General features: G+C 35.1%; 5 protein-coding genes across 7 annotated transcripts; 2 read left to right on the top strand and 3 right to left on the bottom strand.

Moving 5' to 3' along the window:
- Positions 1 to 312: 312 nt before the first annotated feature.
- On the bottom strand, positions 313 to 3,187 carry LOC108484445 (protein BEARSKIN1-like). Of its 2 annotated transcripts, XM_017788230.2 has the most exons (7): positions 3,049 to 3,187; positions 2,551 to 2,595; positions 2,213 to 2,381; positions 1,877 to 2,103; positions 1,647 to 1,769; positions 962 to 1,283; positions 313 to 840 (listed from the first exon to the last, which is right to left on the bottom strand). In XM_017788230.2, exons 3-7 carry the CDS (start codon positions 2,373 to 2,375, stop codon positions 617 to 619), a joined length of 1,059 nt encoding a protein of 352 aa, XP_017643719.1. In that variant the 5' UTR covers positions 2,376 to 2,381; positions 2,551 to 2,595; positions 3,049 to 3,187; the 3' UTR covers positions 313 to 616. The 2 variants fall into 2 exon arrangements, with proteins under 2 accessions (XP_017643719.1, XP_052884576.1); XM_053028616.1 differs by lacking the exon at positions 2,551 to 2,595 and having other exon boundaries at positions 3,049 to 3,186.
- A 5,890-nt stretch (positions 3,188 to 9,077) lies between these two features.
- LOC108486645 (protein BRASSINAZOLE-RESISTANT 1) lies at positions 9,078 to 11,167 on the top strand. The gene is given in 3 exon segments (XM_017790805.2): positions 9,078 to 9,429; positions 9,432 to 9,616; positions 10,039 to 11,167. Coding segments are annotated over 3 exon segments (939 nt in total). The 5' UTR covers positions 9,078 to 9,371; the 3' UTR covers positions 10,735 to 11,167.
- A 458-nt stretch (positions 11,168 to 11,625) lies between these two features.
- LOC108484341 (uncharacterized) lies at positions 11,626 to 14,801 on the bottom strand. The gene is made up of 4 exons (XM_017788093.2): positions 13,904 to 14,801; positions 12,925 to 13,066; positions 12,581 to 12,722; positions 11,626 to 12,280 (listed from the first exon to the last, which is right to left on the bottom strand). The coding sequence occupies exons 1-4, from the start codon at positions 14,292 to 14,294 to the stop codon at positions 11,948 to 11,950; spliced, it is 1,008 nt and encodes a 335-aa protein (XP_017643582.1). The 5' UTR covers positions 14,295 to 14,801; the 3' UTR covers positions 11,626 to 11,947.
- Positions 14,802 to 15,694: 893 nt separating this feature from the next.
- Positions 15,695 to 17,030, top strand: LOC108486504 (peroxisomal membrane protein 11A). Its single transcript, XM_017790592.2, has one exon. It carries the CDS (start codon positions 15,850 to 15,852, stop codon positions 16,702 to 16,704), a length of 855 nt encoding a protein of 284 aa, XP_017646081.1. The 5' UTR covers positions 15,695 to 15,849; the 3' UTR covers positions 16,705 to 17,030.
- A 711-nt stretch (positions 17,031 to 17,741) lies between these two features.
- LOC108486506 (deSI-like protein At4g17486) lies at positions 17,742 to 20,419 on the bottom strand. 2 transcript variants are annotated; one of them, XM_053028455.1, is made up of 4 exons: positions 20,080 to 20,419; positions 18,871 to 19,134; positions 18,400 to 18,687; positions 17,742 to 18,258 (listed from the first exon to the last, which is right to left on the bottom strand). In XM_053028455.1, the coding sequence occupies exons 2-4, from the start codon at positions 19,082 to 19,084 to the stop codon at positions 18,026 to 18,028; spliced, it is 735 nt and encodes a 244-aa protein (XP_052884415.1). In that variant the 5' UTR covers positions 19,085 to 19,134; positions 20,080 to 20,419; the 3' UTR covers positions 17,742 to 18,025. The 2 variants fall into 2 exon arrangements, with proteins under 2 accessions (XP_052884415.1, XP_017646082.1); XM_017790593.2 differs by lacking the exon at positions 20,080 to 20,419 and adding an exon at positions 19,221 to 19,458.
- Between the last annotated feature and the right edge of the window lie 403 nt (positions 20,420 to 20,822).

The raw sequence follows: 20,822 nt of genomic DNA, 5'->3' as shown, positions 1-20,822 counted from the left end.
CTATCTCATTCATTAATCGAGTAATTCAATTGTAAAATTACAAATAAAACTTTTAATTTTATAAAATAATAAATTTATGTGAACCGTAATAATTTAAATTAAAATAAATTACTAATGAGCTCACGTATGATTTACATATAATTAAAAATCAAATATGACTATTAAGTCGGAGTGTTATTTAACATCAAATTTTCAATTTATAATTTATAAATTCTTAAACTTGATATTTAAATCTGTTCTGATACTTCTATAAACTTAAATTACATCAACATTTAATAACGTGACATAATAACAAATTTTCACATTACTAAATTAAAAAAAAAAAAGAAGGTGCAGTTAACAACTAAGTTTCAAAACCAAGTATTACATGGAAAAAGGAAGTGATCGACCACTCCTAAAAAGAGGAAAGATCCACTGATTCATGGACTTCCTACTCGAGGATAGGATGATCAAGTTTCTTTCTTTCATCATCTTTGAATAAGAATCTCATTACTTTGACTAATGCAGTGACTTTGCAGTTTTAGGTGCTGCTATACATAACAGTTTATCTAAAAAACATGTTCATTAATCATCTAAATACCATGCTAATTTACTTTCTCTGAAATTACCATCCCATCTAAAATGGCATAAAGCATAAGTACTTCTTTCTAAGCATTCCCCCTAAACTGCCTCCCTTTCTTCTTCCACCATGGCTCTCCGATGGTTTACGAGATGACGATGGACCTTCCTCCACTTTGGCACGCTTTGCTACCTGATTGTTTGGGTCTCCACTCACACCAGTTTTGAAGGATTCATCACCCTCACTGCTTGAGTTGCTTCCTTCAACACTAACTAAACCCCCTGCTTACAATAAAATCAAACATCAAAACCTAGGCATGGGAACAGCTTCATCTCACCAATCAAAGTAATGCTACAAGTAAAGAACAATGAGATGAGCCTGGGCAGAGAAAGAAACTTGTACCTAAAGTGGCTGGAACCGTATCCAACTCATTTGGTTTGTCGCCTGCCAAGACATCGAGCTTTTTACCTGAATCTTTTTGTTCTAAAATTTGCTCGTCGAGTTCTTGCAAAATAGCCAACGAGTCGAAACATTCGCCCGATGAAATGCTAATGGCACTTGAATTATCAGAACTCGAGGAAGGTGATGTTGGGTTATCAAGGTCCTTCAGTTCCAAAAAGTTACCTCCCGCAAAGAAACCGATATCATAACCTCCAGAGTCCATCCCAAAGAGGTTCTCTCCTTCATTTCTCTCTGCAACAGCCAATGCTTCTGTCTCTTCATGCTTGTTCACCAACAAGTAATGACAAAATCTCAGAGCAAAAAAGAGACCACCAAAAACGATGTATACTTGTTAATGAATTGCTCATGTATTTTCTAAATCTGGTTGCCCACTGGTATCTTATTTATCCTAATTATATAAAGGGGAAATTTTCCCTAATCAAATGTTTTAGGTCCATCTTGGCTGATATTTTAGGTAAATCCTAAAGGTGCGCAAAAGCCCAAATTCATAGTATGGTCTAAAAGCCATCAAGTTGAAAATTTCACAATAAATGTGCAACAGAATCTTGTATCCCCAAAAGGAAAAGAAAAGAAAAAAAAATAATCAAAACCCGAATCGATCAAACAAAAGCAAAGACCGACAGACCTGAGGGTTTCTTGAACTGCTGTGAGCATCGAGATCAAGATGTGGAATCAAATGATTCCCTGTTCCATTCTCAACCATCTCATGGCTGGGAACAAGAGAAACTCGGCACAGGGAGCTGGTTTCCTGCATATAATCCAATCAAACCGGTCAACGGGTTTAGTTGGAATCGAAATACGACAAACATGAAACATGTCAACAAAGTATACGACTTTCCAGTTTCGATCAAGTACCTGTTTCTCCTTCTCGTCGCACATCCTCTTCACAGTTACGTTGAACATCTCCATCACCCACTCAGTTTTACGTTGATGAGGTTCTCGACCCTCGTAATATTCAAGACTTGTTCTCCAACCAATCATCTCAGAGTCGGAAAAAACTTCACGACCTTCCTCTTTGGTCTTCCACTCGCCACCTTTCGTATCGACTTCCTCCTTGGAGTTAATCAGGAACCAAACGCCTCCTGCAAGTAGCAATCAAGTGGCAAGGGCATTAGTTAAAGAAACCCTGGAAGAATTGATGATAACAATAACCCTAATCAGGGTTATTTGCAGAGAAGTTAAGCCCTTTACCAGGTAAATTTTTGGGGTCAATTCCGTAAGGATTTACGTGATCGATAACATTGTTTGGCAGAGGAGATCCACTGGTTATTTTAACGAAACAGGTAAAGAGGTCGTCCATATTGGTGCACTTGAAACTGATATCCGGTGGTGGAGCAGCTGCCGGCGTGGCCATCGTGATCTGATCACATTCAACAAAAATAAAAACAAACTGATGACCAAATTCATTTCTTTTTTGCCCTGTTTAATCTAAACTTTGATTCGCATACTATTTTATATATATAAAAACAGAGTAGACGCGGTCAAACAAGAAGAAGAAAGAGAAGAAGGAGAAAACTAAAAAAACAGACCTCACTTCCGGTGTAATCGATTTGCTCGAAATTCAATCGTACACTCTGTTCACACAAAAAAAATCAAAAATCAAAATCTAAAGGAACCGATCGACAACAAACTCCGATTTTATTTTTATTTTTTGCGTGTACTTTCTGTTTAGTTTACAAAGAAAGTGTAATTGTAAACAAAGAAAAGGAAAAAAAATTGGTATCTTTCAGCTTTGGGATCCCAGACAGAGTCATTGACTTTGTTTCATACCAACTTCTAGTCTTCTAATGCTAAAAAACCATAATAGAAAAACACTTTCACTTTCCTTATTTTTCTTTCCTTTTCTGATCAACCAAACAGAGACGACATCTCAGTTCATTTACAGATATATCTATATCTATATTATATATTCATATGGAATGGAACGACATCTCAGCTAGGTTAAAAAAAACAATAGAAAACAAAGAACTTAACCAAAAAAAAAAAAAAGGGAAAAAATGATATTAGAAATAGAAAAATATCCTAACCAGATACAAAGCAGCCACCGGAGAGAGATAGTTAGGGGGGGTTTCGCATCCACAACGTTAGCAAAACTACGTATTTATAATAATGATGTTATTAACCCTGGTTAGGCACGTCGGTTCCTCAGTTAAACGAGTGGTAACACGCGGAGTATTAATATTGGGTGCAATCATACAACTCCGGTGATGGTATGATTCCCTCCTAGTGCCACGTGGCTTTGCTTTGTTTGCGTTTGTAATAAATTTCGTCATCAAAAACTTTAATTTCTACCGAAATATAGCGGAAAATATTTTATTTTATTATCCTCGTTAGGTAAGTTAAGCAAAACATTCTCAGTTTCTTTAAAAGTATTAATCATTTGAAATGTTTTCATCAAAATTAATTTTATGGCTTTTAACTTTATTAACATACTATTTTATGTAATTCCAAATAATTTTGGTATAAAACTTAAAAGGGTAATTTACTATATATTAACAACTATTTAAAAATATCAATTAATATTTACTATAACTTATCCGATATATTTTTAAAAACTAACTGTTAACGGAATTAAAAAGAAAAGCAGTCAAAATATTTACAATATAGTCCTTAAATTGTATCTTAATTTTGTAATAATAATTCCTAACAACCGGGTTTTTATTAGTTCTTTTTTATACAATGTTTAGAATTAATTATAGTTTTTCTTAACCTTAAATAAAAGATAACGACTTCAACGTATTTGAATTTATATTTTTTGTATTTGCAATAATATGAATATCAAATGATTTAAGACTCAATCGACTAAAATTAATAATTTTTTACTCTATGATAAGAGCATTAAAATCAAGAAAATTTATTATCTTCCTTCACTTAATTAAAAAAAAAAGTTATGGTTTTTGCCATTAGTTGATTCATTTATAACCGGGGCCACGCCACAAAATAAGCAAGATTGTAATATCAAACTTTGCATTTACTAGAGAAGAAAATGACACAAATATTTTGTTAATGGTTAATATTTTTGTTATACAAATAATATAAAATGTGATTATCTGCTTTACACATAGGCTCATTTGTAATTAATTTGGTGAACTTGTAATGATCTGATAGTCACGGATGTCGAAAAGTGTATTTTTGGGATTTTATTTCCATAAACGGATTCTTAAATATTTATTAAAAATATTTACGAAGTTAGTTGTATAATTAATTAGGTTTTGATTAGGTGAATTTGTATGAATTAAGAGCAATTAGGTATAAGGATTAAATTACATAAAAGATAGAAGTTAAATTATAAATTAAAGAAAAGTAAAGGGACTAAATAAGCAATTAAGCTTTATTTCAACATGTGGATGGTAATAGAAATTACATGTGTTAAAATAATATGCATATGTATATATTAATAAAATATGTATTACTTAATATTTAAGTAAATATATATAATATAATAATAAAGTAAATATAATAAAATAAATAAGTAAATGAAATAAATAAAGAAAAGAAAAGAATAGAAAGAACAAAGCAGAAAACGAAACAGGAGAAAAGAAAGAAAGGAGAAACTAGGGTTTCAAGGTTTCAAGTTCAATTGGTTAGTCAATTTAGTCCATTTTCTTGTAACTTTTATTCTTTTAGAATCCTAGTGTTAAATACTACCCGACCCATGTCAAAATTTTAGAAATTATTGAGTTTTTAAGTGTTGTCTATGTTGAATAATTTTAGTATTAGAGATTAAATTGATAGATTTTTAAGTTAGAAATGAAAAAGATTGAATTGTAGAATAAATTGTAAATTTTGAGTATTAGGGACTAAATTGTGAAAATACAAAATTTAAGAATTTATGAGAAAATAGGGAGTTGAATTTAGTCTAAAATGAAATTTGCATGAAAATAAAGAATTAAATTTGAAGAATAAAAGGTAGTCTCGGTTTAGGGACTAAATTGGAATTTAGACAAATGTTGAGTAAAAAGTTGAAATATTCAATATAAAATTTAAATTGTATTGTGTTGATAAATTTTAATTGTTTTAATTACGTATCTAACATCGTACCAGAACTATCAACTAAAAAAGGGAAAGATAAAGTTGACGAGGAATAGCTTGGAATTTCTGGCTTGTATTTCTATAATTCGAAGCTAGTTATTAATTGTTGTAATTTTTATTTAATGTATACGGTAAGTGTTGAGGTCAGAATATTTGTGTTTTGCAATTGAAATAGATTGAATTGGTAAATGATAAAATTATTAAATTTATATTGATTGAATTGAATTGGAATATATATTATGAATATATGTGTGTAAATGTAATATTGGGAAAATATGATATTAGATATTAACATTGGAAAGTGAAATTAAACCCTATTAACTGTATTGGGCTGAGTCAGATATAGATGGCATGCCATAGGATTGGAAGAGTTTACGGATTTCTTCGACTTCGAGTCGATGAGACACTGGGTGTCAATCTATTACTTCGGATTAATTCAATGAGGCACTGGGTGCCAATTTACTTCGGTTTAGCCGATGAGGCACTGAGTGTCAATTTACTTCGATTTAGCCGATGAGACACTAAGTGTCAAATTATTACTTCGAATTATCCGATGAGGTACTGGGTACCAAACTGGTATATTTTGGTTGGATCCGTGTATTCGTCATAGTTCTACTCGTGTTAATAGGGGTGATTAAATGAAATGATACTATGATTGGTATTGAAAACATTGAATGTGAAAAACTATTTGAATAGCAAGTATGAGATTTGAAATAGTAAGAGATGAGAATTGAATATGTTATAAATGATGTGTTGATGAATTGATTAATTGAATGATTAATGTTATTGTGTGATTAAATATATATATTAAATTATATTGCCTTTAATATTCGGATTATAGAAATACCACTAAGTTTATACTTAGTGTACGGTTTTGTTTTCCGTGTGCAGGTTAGGTACTTAAGTTTGATCGCCAATTCGGCATCCATCAACGATTCCGAACTCAAAACGTGGTAATGTTTTTTCTTTTTGTGTCGGCATGTACCTAGGACGTCTAAATGTTAACTATTTTGTGAGTTGATTGTAAATAAGATTATAAGTTAATATTGGTCGATTATATACATATGAGTATATGTTATGTTAAGGCTATAATATGACATGTTTTAAATTAGTGCATAAATGAACATGATATAGGAAAATTAGAATGAATTTGGTATCTTTACAAATTGGATTTATATGACGTCTTATTGATGTGTTTCGATGATATAATTGTGGTACCTATAAGGGTACATTGGTTAGATACCTAGGCATACTGTTCTGACGTGTTTTGAATGTGTTTGATCTGAAAAGTTTGGTAATGCTCCGTAACCCTGTTCTGGTGATAGATAAGGGTTAGGGGTGTTACAGAATTTCTCAAAAGCTCACCCATTATGAGTATCCGTCACTTGCATGATCTCATTCTGCGAAGACACATGTAACACTTAAGGTGGATAGCGTGTCATCGTGCATGACTTATACGTTACATCAATGGATCGTAACTTATATATAGGTGTGAATGAGCCATTCAAGAGGATACAATAGAACAAATACTTATAAATAAAATTTAAATATCACTGCAGATTTTGTTTTTTTAAATATTACAAATCAATGTGTTAATGAATGTGAGATCAAAATTTATTTTAAAAAAGTGATGTAAAAAATAATTTTAAATAAGTTATTTTGAAAAACATGACAACGCTGTCATGGAAGAGAAAGTTAGAACGCGTACTTCACCTTAAGTGACTGAGATGAGAATTAAATGATTAGAACATTATTTTATGTACTCTTAGGTCTAGAAAAAGGAGCCATTCTTCATCTTTATTTAATGTTACCCCCAACAACGTCGTTAAACCTATAGTTCTTATCAACCAAATTGACTCAATATGTATACAAATTAAAAAAAAGGAACTAACCAGCGTTAAATTCTAAACCCCACCGCAGTTTGTGTTTTTATTTATAAAACCGGTAAATTTCGTTGGAGGAGGAGGAGGTGGACATCGGTCGTAGGATGAGCTCACGTAATCTATTGCAAATAGAGTTGTATGCTTCCACGAAGCTTCCCATCCAGCGTTAAGTCTCGCGCGCCATAAAACTAAAAATTAAATCAAACGGTACATTCCCCCTTGCATTTATTTAGGGATGGAATCATCTTCGATATATAAATTAAAGATTTAAATACAAACTTTTTATCATCCTACTTACATTTTAGTTGATTCATTAATTTGAATTATGGTGATGGATTACAGTTTTCTCTTTCTTTTCCAAAATATGAAACAGGCATCGACTTGTTGATATACCGTCCAACATATTTGAAAAAAATTACAGTGAAATCGTTAGTCAAAGAATGGACCACATGGAGATAATGTGGGTCACTTAAAATGGGAGTTTGTCAATGTTACGTACAGTGTTGTAGAAGGACACTATAACACAAGAGAGTTAGGTCAATAATGAGTAGTGTTGAGGATAGGATTTAGACCTATCAGTTTGTTGCTCATTGAGTTTGGATAAATATTTTTCATTTTCTACTTCATTAATGTCTATAATTCACACTTTAATGATCAAAAATTAAACAAATAACAAATTTAAGTTTATTAGTTGAATAAAAATGATATGATATTATTTTGTTAATAGATTTTGATTATTCCTAAACCCATCCTATCTAATAATTAATTCGTTAACAATTATTATATTATCATTCGGCACACGATCAAAATGTACTTATCTTTTCACCATTCATTTCAGCATAAAACAAAGTTGAAAATATTTTGACTAATTATTAAAGATGGCTAAGAAAAAGAAAGTTGAAAATTACACCTAATACAAACAACTTCGCACCAATAATGAAAAAGTCTAAAAGCCCAAATATGAAATTTTCTAAACTCAAAGTCTAAACCGGTGAATTAATATACGTATATTTAAAATACTTGATACTTTTAGACGAGATTAACCAAATGTCTTAAAAGGGATATAATATAATATTTAAAAATAATAATTTTAAAATTACTTGTGAAATGTAAAAAAAAAAAATACCAATGTACCAAATATTAACTAATGTGTTTGTAAACTTATAATGTTACGATTTAACCAATCCTATATATATGTGAAAGTGTTTCAAGCTCACCAATGTTACTATAAAATATTTTACGGAATTAATATCATGAGTTAACTATTTATCGATTCAGTTAAAATTTAGTTAAAAATATTTTATAAATTTTATAAATAAATTAATTAAAATTACCAATTAAAATAGATCAGAGGATAAACACGAAATTAGTAAAGCTTTGTACGTAAATCTTGCACCATTGCTTCATGAATATTTTTATAAATATATTCTTCTTTCACTCAATTAACACAAATTAATTTTTATAATATTACATGTTGTTGCCAATACTATATACTCCCAGTAATTATTTACCCACACGTTTTTAACTCACTCTAGGTTGCAACTTAAGATGTACCGTATGGCACTAAAATACACGGTGTTGGGGCCTTTTTGTCATGTTGGAAAATCATCAGCTGTGATCATCGCCTTGGCCTTGGATACACATTGATGGTATGGTAGGCAATGGACATGCTTTTTTTTAATTGCTCCTCGACTGTTTTGTTGGATTTTAAAGATGATGACTCCATAATAATTTTAATTGGGCCGTAAGTAGCTCACTAATTATCATAATCAAATTTTAGTTGAGAAAGATATTTAATTTTATTATTTTAGAGAGAGTATACTGTGCATTTAGTGGTATTTGTTTATGTAAACAAATAAAAGGAAGCCGACAAGAACCCTGATGTTAGAAACTGATCAGATGAGCTGTCTGATACGCTCGTATCCGGTGGGGTCCCATCCTCTCCAACGATTTGGTCCCACCTTTCCCCTTCTTTTAGTTCTTTATGCTACTGCTATTATTACTCGTAACAGTACTTTCCCCTTCCTTTGTCCCGCCTTCCCCACGTTTCCTCATTGTTTCCACGTGTCCCAATCATCCCCCGTTCACTCACCTAATCCAACGCTCTCAATTCCTCTCTCTTCTATTCTTTTTTAATTAAAGCGAGCCTTGATGTACTCACTCGCGTTGTATAATTTCTATTAAAAAAAGCAGAGTGTGTGTTTCCTTTCTCTTCTTTTCTTATTGTTTCTTCTTTATTTTTATTTTATTTTCCAGCGAAGGAAAAGCGTATTCCTCGTGAGCCTCTCCTTCCTTATTTCTATTTCTCTTCTCCTCTTCATTTTTTCTTTTTCTTTTCTTTTATTTTTAATAATTTTAATCCTCTACAACGCACCTCACGACGTTCCCTCCCCTCCCTACATCTGCACCTTCACCGTTGTTGTAGATTCGGAGATATGACGTCAGATGGGGCGACGTCGACGCCGGCACCAGTGCCAAGGAGGAAACCTTCTTGGAGGAGAGAGAGAACAACAGGAGGAGGGAGAGGAGGAGAAGAGCTATCGCTGCTAAGATATATACTGGGCTGAGAGCTCAAGGAAATTATAATCTGCCCAAGCACTGTGATAACAACGAGGTCCTCAAAGCTCTTTGTGCCGAGGCTGGTTGGGTTGTTGAAGATGATGGCACCACTTATCGAAAGGTACCTAATTTACCCTTCTCCTCTTCTTTTCACTACTCACAAAATGGTAGATCTGTTCAAACAAGATGCAACTCTTTTCCTTCTCTGCTCATTTTGTTTGGTTGTAATTTAGTTGGATCTAGTTCCCATAGTGATTTTAGTTTGGTTATGCTTTCTGGGTTTTTTTACTTGATCTGCTTTATTTCAGTTTGATTTGGCTTCTGTTTGCTTGCTTGGAATATTGGAAAAATCAAAAGACATTCCTACATGAAAACAGTAGCTCTTACTTAAAGGCAATAATCTATTGATCTGTGTTGGAACTGAAACTTTATTGACTGGACTGTGAACAAATTTTCTTGATTAGCTGCTATTTTTTCTTGGATAATCCTCTTGAGCTTTGATTTGTTGATAATTTTTGGTTTTTAATTGGATTTGTTGTCCAGGGATGTAAGCCACCTCCGATTGATATAGCAGGCAGTTCAGCTAAAATTACCCCATATTCTTCCCAAAATCCTAGTCCATTATCTTCTGCATTTCCAAGTCCAATTCCTTCATGTCAAGTCAGTCCTTCCTCCTCTTCCTTCCCCAGTCCCACTAGGACTGATGCAAATAATCCATCTAGTCTCCTTCCGTTCCTCAGAAGCGCCATTCCTTCGTCTCTGCCTCCTCTCAGAATCTCTAATAGTGCCCCCGTGACACCACCACTTTCTTCTCCAACCTCCAGAAATCCTAAGCCCATTCCCAACTGGGAGGCCCTTGCCAAAGAGTCCATGGCCTCTTTTAACTACCCTTTTTATGCTGTCTCTGCACCAGCTAGTCCAACCCATCGTCATTTCCATGCCCCTGCTACTATACCCGAATGTGATGAATCAGACACGTCCACAGTTGAATCTGGTCAATGGATAAGCTTTCAAAAGTTTGCACCTTCTACATCTCAAGTGCCGACTTCGCCAACATTCAATCTTGTAAAACCTTTGGCTCCACAAAGTTTGCCCACCGGTTTTATTGGAGAGCAAGGGCGAGTTTCAGAGTTTCAGTTTGAGAACGGACAGGTAAAGCCGTGGGAGGGTGAAAGGATTCACGAGGTAGGATTGGATGATCTGGAACTCACACTCGGAAGTGGGAAAGCTCGATGTTGAAAAGAGGCTAACAGTCGGAGTGATTGTTGTGAAAGCGTGTTACAACAGAAGAAAGAGCCGGTTTGCCCTTCCTGATTCTCGGTTCTCACAGTCAGATACTAAAGAGCGTTGATTGTTGTTTCATCCACTCAGTGAAAGCTGGAAATCATAGAACAAAGGTGGCAGAAGAGTTAACAGTTTCATCCGCATTGTTTCGTTTCTATTTCAGTCGGTTGATACTCGCATTCCCTGGTTGAATCCTTAGGGAATTGGGGTTGTTTTTATAAGCATTACTTGTAGATACTGTGGTATATTTCTGGTTGTGATAGAGTTGCTTAAATCTTTTCCTCTTAGGCTTTGTAGTCTTGGGTAAAACCGCAGAGAATGATATTGTTGTAGTGGTTTGTACTGTTAAATGGTTGTATTGAATTATTTGATCATGTTGGTAAGCAAATTTTCTATATTCAGTGCTGAGATTCCTTTCTATTTACGTGGCAATCACCTAACCAAGAAGCAAATCTAGTCGTACTAAACTTAGCTGATGACCTCCCACCCACTGCCAACACTGTTTTCTACGCTAGAGTTGGCTGCATCTATGGTGGGGATTGGCCCCCGACAAATCCCACGTTCACTACAACGATGGGCGTCAAATAATTATAATAATGAGAGAACATGTTTTAGGTATTGCGCATGACCGGACTCTGATTGGAGTGGTCTGGCCTGGTCTTATCTACATCTCTTCGGTTGATTTGAGTCTTCATTTTGTTTCCATTCGAAGGTTGGCCCATCTGCTATGTAGCTTTATGTCGTCATCGTATCATTTTATCTAATTATAAGCATTTCCCATAACCATATATCATGCAATTCAACTGTTCAAATGATACAGACACGAGATATGTAGCAAGAAAGTAGTAACTCGAAACAAACAATGAATATCTATAAAGATTGAAATTTTATTACAACCACCAAATGATAAGAGAACAGCAGGTTTAAGCCTTAAAAACTAGTGTTATAAAGCTCTACAGAGGCAAACACAATTACAAGGAACACATAGGTTGGGTAGATGACACAGGAGGATGAAGAAACACGATACAATACGGTGAGGGAAATACTAACCAAATATTTCGGAACATCTAAGTCATCATCAGTCTCTTGCTACTAAAATCTTCTCATTACTAAGATCTGCGTGATTAGTCAAGAGAAAGGTAAAGGTGGCGTGTGGCTCAGGCATTCACTAGCGAGATAAGCAAATGTTCTCTGCATCTTTAGTTAGTCTCTCTATTTCCTCAATCTTTGGTTTTATGTCCTTTTTGACGGTTGCATTGCATTCTTGGTATCTGAAGCAAGTTACAAGATGATCATTAACAATACCGGCCACTTGCATGAACGAATAAACAACAGTAGGTCCCACGCAGCAGAAGCCTCTCCGCATCATGTCCTTGCTCATGACTTCAGCTTTTGGGGTCTTCACCGGTACTTGACGTGCATAACGGAATGCATTTCTTAACGGCTTGTGGTTTACAAATCCCCAGCAATAGCTGCTGAAAGAGCCAAATTCCTGCTGAACCTGCAATATTTCAATAAACCACGGGGCTTTAGCATAAAAGGTAATCTTTTGTTCCCTTCAAACTTAATCCAGCTGCTATAGGCAAATTGATGCCTTTTTAAGTTTGTTTTACGCGCGTAGGGAGGGGAGGAGAGTTTGCAGAAGCAACAATTATCAGTTTTAGAAGTTGTCAATGCTTGCTTGCTATTACATTAGACATGAAACAAAACAAGGAAATATGAAAGATTTGATGCTACGGGTTTGACTTAAAGCCTCGCCCTTTTCCCACTCTTTTTCCCTAATAAGATAACCAGATGATACCTTAAGAATAAGTTTAGCATTCTCCACGATTGCACGAAGCTTCGCTTCAGAAAGCAATAGACAACCATCAACTTTCAATGATAACATCTTCTTTTCGGTAAACTGTGCCATTGATGATGGATCAAAATTGTCAAAAAGCTTCCTGAAAAAAGAATCAAACAAGTAATAGAACATTGATCAAAAGCATTCTTCTTCTACCATCTCTTATCTCCTTTTATGTTGACAGCTTAGAAAATACAGGAACGAATAAATAGAAGAAAACCTAAAGAGAGGAAAATAAAGAATCAAGGAAGTATCTCGTCACGTCCTAGTTCAGTTCGTAGAGAGACTAATGACAAAGATACCTGAATATCTCCCTCTTTTTGAGAATCGTTGGCCAGCTGAGTTCAGCTAAAGCTTGCGAAAAGACTAGTAGCTCAAACAGCTTCCTGTCATTATGAACTGGAACACCCCACTCTTCATCATGGAAAGAAGTATACAAAGGGTCTGCACAAATAATTAAACTCTAAACATCAAGTTATCCCAATTCCCAGGACATAGTCGAGGACAAGCCATTAGTGAATATTAGCAAGATTGATACACACATGCACCTAGTTTTTGATTGTTAAAAAGTTCAAAAACATTAGAAAAGTTAATGGAATCACAAGCTGTTACATTGTATAACACAACAAGTGATTCTATAATAGCCTCAAATCTAATAGAAAAAGGCCGGTATGCCGGTCCTGGCCAAACCAAACTTCATTCCTAAACAGGTCAGAGATTTCACTGGTAAAAAGAGAGTAGCCTTTTCAATAGTGGTCTAATTCAATACCAAATAAACCTCAATGTGAGGTAACTTTCCAAAAAAAGAATGCAGATGTAATTTGCATTTCTCAATATCAGAAGCTTGCTGGGGTCATCAGCTTGAAACTATAACGGTAATTGCCTATGATCTAATGAGAACTATGCTACCTAACTATCATAAAAAGGGACAGTACATTGTAATCCTGACAGCAACATCAACAACAAAATTAAAGAAAAATAATTGCATGAAAAAAGAGAGGAAATCACTGAATTTCCAGACATTTACTTCAACTTGGTGTCATTTTCGAAGCACTATGTCATGTAATAAAAGCTTTCAACTTCTCCAGCAGAGAAGACTTGAGTAAAACATTAAATGGTTAAAGCCTCAACGTTATCACCATTTATTAGGCACCGCTAAGTTCCTATATCTAGTAAAATGCAACTACACACATTAAAAAGAGATTAACTTCCTCAGTAAAATTGAAATTTTTACCTAAAAAAATCAGTAATTTAAGATAGTTTTCTGTTTAACTAACTTACCAGAAAACGGCGTGATCCAATCACATCGTTTTAACGGTCCCGACATTGCCGGAGAAATTTCAGTGACAACCTCGTCAGCCGTCGAAGCAACCTTGGGTTTGGCTTGCTTCACCCCGTTTTGCTTAACGGTTTTCCTAGAGCTTGCCGTTTTGAAGGAGGAATTGCTCGATGAAGAGTCAGAGGAACAGCAACTGTCGACGGAGACATTGCTTTGTACAACGGACTTTGGGCTCTGAGAGACCGGAACTTTAGGTCTTTGTGGCTTTTTTAGAGCTTCGGTTCTTCTCTTCGACTCGTCCGAAACCCTAACTCTGTTCCCGGCCGGACCGAGAATCGCTCGCGGTTCCGTTAGCGGTTTCGCCGACGACCTGGGCCTCGTGGCTACCGACATTGCTTCGAAAAGTGAGTGAAACCTTCAAATGCGAAGTGTTTTTCAGCCTGATTTGAGCTTCAAAAACATTTAACTCGAAGCCACTCCCTTTTTCCTTTTTCACTTTTTGAAGTGGTAGGAGAAGGAATAAAAGGGATTTTGGGAGGGCAAAACGGTCAGGATATAGTGGATAAATTTTGGGTTTTTGAGGACGAAGGAGGAGAGGAGTCGGAGAAAAGCAGAGGAAAAATACTAAACGACGAAACGAAACAGAGGAATCGCCGAAGGTTTTTAAAAAGGAATAACCGTAAAGGGCAAGTTACCGGTTTTAACCGGTGATGTGGCCGCGTGTCGGTTTCAAACCCATTTTGGAAGGGATTGAATTTATTTGTTTTCATGTACCAAATTGGCCCCTGCCTTGCGTGACTTGAGCTAGTTGCCCAACCTTTATAATTGTATCACTAGTAATTTTTTCATAAAGGATAACCACCCAAAAATTTTATACCTTCAACTCTAAGCTACTCCTATAATTTTATTCTAAACAAAGCCTTAGTTACATTTATTTCTAAGAGACAATGAAATAAGCCATTGTAGCATGCTGATTAAACGGTGAAATACGATCCAGAATCAATTTAATTTTGATATTATTAAAAATAATTAAATAAAGTTAAATTAAAATAATTTTTTTTGGTGAAATACAAAAATCGGGTAAAAGTCGAAGACTAAATACGATTAACGTGACTTGAACGTATACTATACTTGGGGTGGTGAACACTCTAACTATCAAGCCATCACATGGAGTTCGAAAAAAAGTATTTTTAGATACTTTTTTATATAACAAATATTAACTCTATTACAATTTAAACTTATTTAAATTAATTCACTTAATAATAAAAAATTAACCTTATTGTGTGTGCTACTTTAACCCTAATTAAACAAAGGTAAATCATTGTTAATTATCAATGATTAATCATGGAAATTATCTTGTAATCATCATCACTGCTGATTTTGTAATCTTAAAAAAAAAATGGAAAAGAAGAAAGATCCTACAAAGATTAATTATGATCACAGTTGGACATGATTATAAAAGAAGAAGTAAATAATCCTTCTTTTATGATTAATCATGAAATTTATCTTGTAATGATTATGAAATATAGTAAAAATCCGAAGGTGAATAAATAAAGGGTTGTATTTCATTTTGGTCCAAAAGATAAAGAAAAATTGATGATAAAGGAACCAAAGGGACTTAGGCTAAGGGTCGTATTCAGTTGGTAATATGTAAAATGGTTGGGAAAGTAGTGGCTTTGCATTGCAGGGAACGTTGTTATCATTTCCTTACCGTTGGGATAAAGAATCCAGCAATGAAATGATAAGCCAACGGCTATATTATCACCATTGACCTGGTCCTTATAATCAACCCACATCCATTTTGATATATGGACTCTCGCATGGTTTATGGGCCCAAACCATCTTTTGGACTTCGGATTTGGCACGCATACCAATTCATATCTCTCATGCTTTGCTGAAGTTGACACTTCCAAATTTCAAATGCATCCGCACGTCGCCGTTTCATACTATGAACCAAGAATGTTCCTCTGATTCACTCTCTCGCCTCCCATTTTCTCCTCCAGTTTATTGGCTTCTCTCTCTCTCAACCCCCATGGATGCCAATGCTTCAACCGTTGCTCCCTCCCAAACCGCAACCACCCAATCGGATCCCAAAGGAAAGGACTTCCTCAACCATCTCGAAGTTTACCTCGCGAAGAGAGACGGCGTCGACAAGCTCCTCAAGATCTCTCGTTACGCTACCAAGATCATATTAGCCTCCTCGGTTCTCCAGGAAACGGTCCCACTAACTCGCCAACTCAAGAGTTTCGAGTCGAGCGTCGGGCTGAGTCGGAAAGCATTTCGGCTCGGGAAATTCGTTCAGGACGTCAACGCTTTGAGGAACTCCCATTTTGATTCCAAGGAAGAGATTCTCCTCTCGGTTATCGCCTACGGCGGCGAGGGTTTATACTATTTCGTCGAACAGTTTATTTGGTTGGCGAAATCAGGATTAATCGACACCAAACATTCCCGCAATTTACAAAAGATCAGTGCTTGGGCTGAGTTGATTGGGTACATCGGAAGTATTAGCCTTAAGCTTAGGGATTTAAAGAGGATTAAGGAAGACGAGGCGTGCTTGAATTCGAGTATCGAAATCGCGATTTCAAGAGGAGTTGGGCGTACGGAAGAAGAAGAAAGGAGGAAGAAATTGAGAGAAAAGAAACTGATGAAGCAACTTTCAGTTGTTCAAGATATCGCTGATGGGTTAATGGCATTGGCTGATATTCGAGACGGCAAAGGAAGGTTTACGGATCCTCTTTTGTTGTCTTGCGCCGGGCTTTTCTCCGCCCTTATTAGTACCCATAAAAACTGGGTTTCATGCTAGGTATGATCACAGGAAACTTGCTTCACCAATCTTTATTATTATTGTTATTATTACATTTAGTCATTTACTGAATCTTGAGAAGAAAAAACTGTGATTCTCTCGATTTACATTTTCTTTTGTTAATAAGCGTATACACAGACAGTGATTGCATATGGATTTGTGCTATAAGTTCATTGTTGAATTAGTATAGGTGTTGTTAACCCAAATCCTGGTTACTGAAACTTGATGTTTCATAATGAATATTAGTATATTTGTTTTGTTTGACTCAGTTTACATGTATTCATCTGGTTAATGGGAAGCAAATTCCTTTTTTTTTGTGGTTGTCATATGTCAGCTTCTCTCATAATCTTTAGACAACATCATAGGTTCTCAAACAAATAGTATTTATTTCCACTACTGGGCTTTGCCTTCTCTCATCTTCCACTTCCAGTTAAGAGGAGTTTCTTTACTTCATGCAATCATCTTTAGACAATATCTTAGTCCCAAGTTCTTGAGTAAAGAGTCCTGGAGCTCCTTTGAAATTTCTGGTTTGTTCTTTACTTGGAATTGGACATGGACTCTCTTCCAAGAAAGAGCTCTTGGTTAGGATAATAAAGAGTTACTACAAAATCCATTTCTTCCCCTGCCTTCCTATATCTGCTCTTGATATGCTAGAAAGGAATGCCCCGATTTTGTATATCGTGATCTGTTAAATGTTCATGTAGCACAATTTTTGTAATTAAACCATCCTCAGCTTGGTTAAGTTTTACTACTAACGAAATTTGAATGTATACGCATAAAAGTTGAATAGGGTTCAGGTTTGGACTTAGTGAAATCATCCTATCTCGTCTCCATCATTACATGTCCGTGATGTTTAAGTAAAGCTGAAACGAGACAAACGGTTTTGGAGGGTGCGTAGAAGAAAGAACCTCTTGGTTGGCTAATTGGCTTGGCTCTATACTTGTTCAAGTTCTATGTTTCAATTAAGGTTGCCAAGTTTTATTATTAAAAACAAAACATGAACAGAACAGAGCAGAGCAAAGCAAAGCAAGACGTGGTTATCAAAATGCTGGAAACTGGAAAGCCCAACTCTAATCAATGGTTGATGATCTATGTCATCATCATCATCGAAAACTTGCATTAATACATAGGGCTTTTGGAACAGAAGTGGATCAGCCATCTTCAAAACAGATCTTAACAACACGTTTATCCTTACAGACATTACAAAATACTCCACAAACTATAGATGTCTACGCTAAAATAAGATATCTGCAATCGTCAAGCTCACGGAGCCTTGACGCTGAATGTTGTTTGATTTTTTCAACAAAGTAAGTCCCTTATCTTACCTTTCCTTCAACAAAAGTTTGTTGGATTTTTTTGGTTCCCACAGCGGTAGACAGCCTCTTAAGGGTGATTGTAAAAGTACCGAAGACTTCTGCCGTATTGACACCGAAGATAGGCAACTGAAGGCACACCTCAGCCTCCTCTTCTCGCTATCGTATGGCTGATAATTTGGATCATGCTTCACAACCGATGTCTTCAGTGCTTCCGGAAGAATGCAGTTGCACATTGAACCTAACACAAATGAAATGATGTGGTTGGTTATTGTTTATCGTTGTGAACATCTATGTTACTCGAACTTTCCGTTTTTCTTAAATATAAAACGTTGGGATAACAGTACAATCTTGCGAGTGGTGGGATGTCATACGGATTTACCTATTCTTGCCAGTCGATTTACCCATTTAGGAATGTGTTTCCCAGTCAGCCTGTAACAAATATCCTTGCAGAAATGGTTGCAGTTCTTGACGATCAAATGATATGTATCACCATTGAACCTAGCCGAATTACACTCCATGAACTCCCTTACTTGGAGAGGGTCCAATGAAGTGGTCCCGATGAATATTGATTTCCTGAACTTGAAGCCCGGACACTGCCGCGGTTCAACCTCAAAAACACCACTGGTCGGATAATCATGAGCTCCAAAAGCATATTCAACACCATGAACTGTACAGCATATGGATAAAGTTATGAAAAAGCTAAACTTAAAAGACTCAAAAACAGAGCAATAGAATGGCAACAAAGTTGCCAACACCATATCCTGCACATCCAATTTAAATGCATTCTGAGATCTACAGAAGGACGAAAACAAGGGGGAAAAAGTATACTATTAGAAGTAAAGATGGCTACCTTCGACACCAGAATGATAGATACCAAGGCCTGCCCAGTAAAAATAGCCATTCATGGGCGTTAGGTCATATACATTCAGATAGACCGGTGTGTAGCCTGGATCAGAACTAGCTGGCTTCACCTTCGGTAGAAAACAACGAGAGGCTGATTTGTTTTTCAACAGACGTGGCACCACAGACATAGATTTCCATCTCTTGTTCGACTCAGAATCCATATTTCTTGCAATAGTAAGACCGGACTTCAATTATTGCCTTATACAACAACCTGGGGTAAACTATTATACATTAGCTATTTGTTTGAAATAAACAACTGTTCACAATCACCATAGAGGTTAGAGCAAGAGAAGTTACAATGGAATCTGAAAAAAGAAGACGATGAAGGTACAATCCGTTGCTCTCGTATTACAACACGCAACAATCTCGTAAGAGCAGTTTCAAGAACAACAAGTATCAAAGCATCAGAGGATGTTCAAATATATGAAAAACATTTTTAAAAAATTTAACTTTATAGTCTGGGTAACATAGTTATGGAGAAGCATACAGATTTATCAAATGACAAATAATATGATGGTATAGAAGTGATCGATTTTTCATTTTAGTAGGCCAATGCCAGCTAATTAACCAGCATTTCACATGAAACTATACAAAACTATTACTCTGTGCGTGGGGTATAGAAATCATAATGAATAGTTTATCTTTCTGGAGATTTTTCAATGAATTAAGTCATATAGCCAGGGGAAAAAAAGAGAAAATGTCAACAAGAAAAAATGGAAACCCCAATACAGTAGGATCCAATCTAAAAATGGAAAGAAAATTAAATTTAAATTAACAAAAAGTAATTTTTAGAAATAAATTTAACAATCAAGTCTAACATTTTCCAAATTCATCTCCAGAATCCAGATGGAAATAGATTTTCAACATTACTCCAACAACATTTTTTTTATACGGGGAAAATAGGAGCAATCTTTATATGTACTTCACGAAAAGGGAAAAGAAAAAGAAGAAAAAAATTCATAAGAAGAGAATCGCTTCAGATCTACTAGAAACCGCTCATAACCAGAAGAAAATACAATAAGTCAAACAAAACAACATCAATGTAATAGATCAGACAGATTTAAAAACCTTAATTTTAACGATATGAAATGTTCGAAAAGAAAACAAAGCGAAAAAAAAAAAAAGGAAAGGGGGGGGGGAAGGAGAGAGAACGTACAGATTCAGAGAAGGCCATCAAGCGTCGGAAAAAAAAGCAAACGCCATTACAATAAATCAATACGCAGATAGCACAGAACGAAACGTTTAGCTTTTCTGAGGCAGCGAAGGAAGACGACGATACTTTTTCCTTTCGAATAAGCTTAATCCCTCGAAGCATTTAAGAAGAAGAAGAAGAATAAGCAAAGCCTTTGCATATTCTTCTTTTTCTTCCTCACAAAATTTCTTTTTGTCTCACTTCGGAGCTCAATCACTGCCACGCTTTTTCAGTTTCTTTCGGATATATTACTGTTTTTTTTTTACTTCTTAATTACATCAAATAAAATATCATTTTCCGTTTTTTCGTCAGTGACTCGTGGAGACTATTTTATCTACCCTTTTATCTTATCAAGGAAAAAAATATATTAACAACTGGTCCCTACATTCATGTTCTATTATAATGATTAATCTTTATTATAAATTTTAAAGCTATTCCGCATTTAAAATAAGAGTTGAATCTTTGATCAAAGAAATTCTTATTATTTTATTTAATTTTGTGATTATTATTATTTTGATTTATCATATTAGACCGTAGTGTTTTATAACCTATCTTTATATGGTTCTTGAAAGGGAAAAAGTATAATTATTTTTATAGAAAACTTCATCTAGTATTAAGAATGTAGTATTTGCCAAATAAAACCAAAACTTGTATTGCTTGGACATGTGAGGGGACTTAATAAAAAGTACTATATCTTATAGTTGTCT

Source organism: Gossypium arboreum, chromosome 5, assembly GCF_025698485.1.
Source record: "Gossypium arboreum isolate Shixiya-1 chromosome 5, ASM2569848v2, whole genome shotgun sequence".
Classification (NCBI taxonomy): Eukaryota; Viridiplantae; Streptophyta; class Magnoliopsida; order Malvales; family Malvaceae; genus Gossypium; species Gossypium arboreum.
Note: the sequence above shows the minus strand (reverse complement) of the source record. Positions and strands in the feature narration are given on the sequence as shown.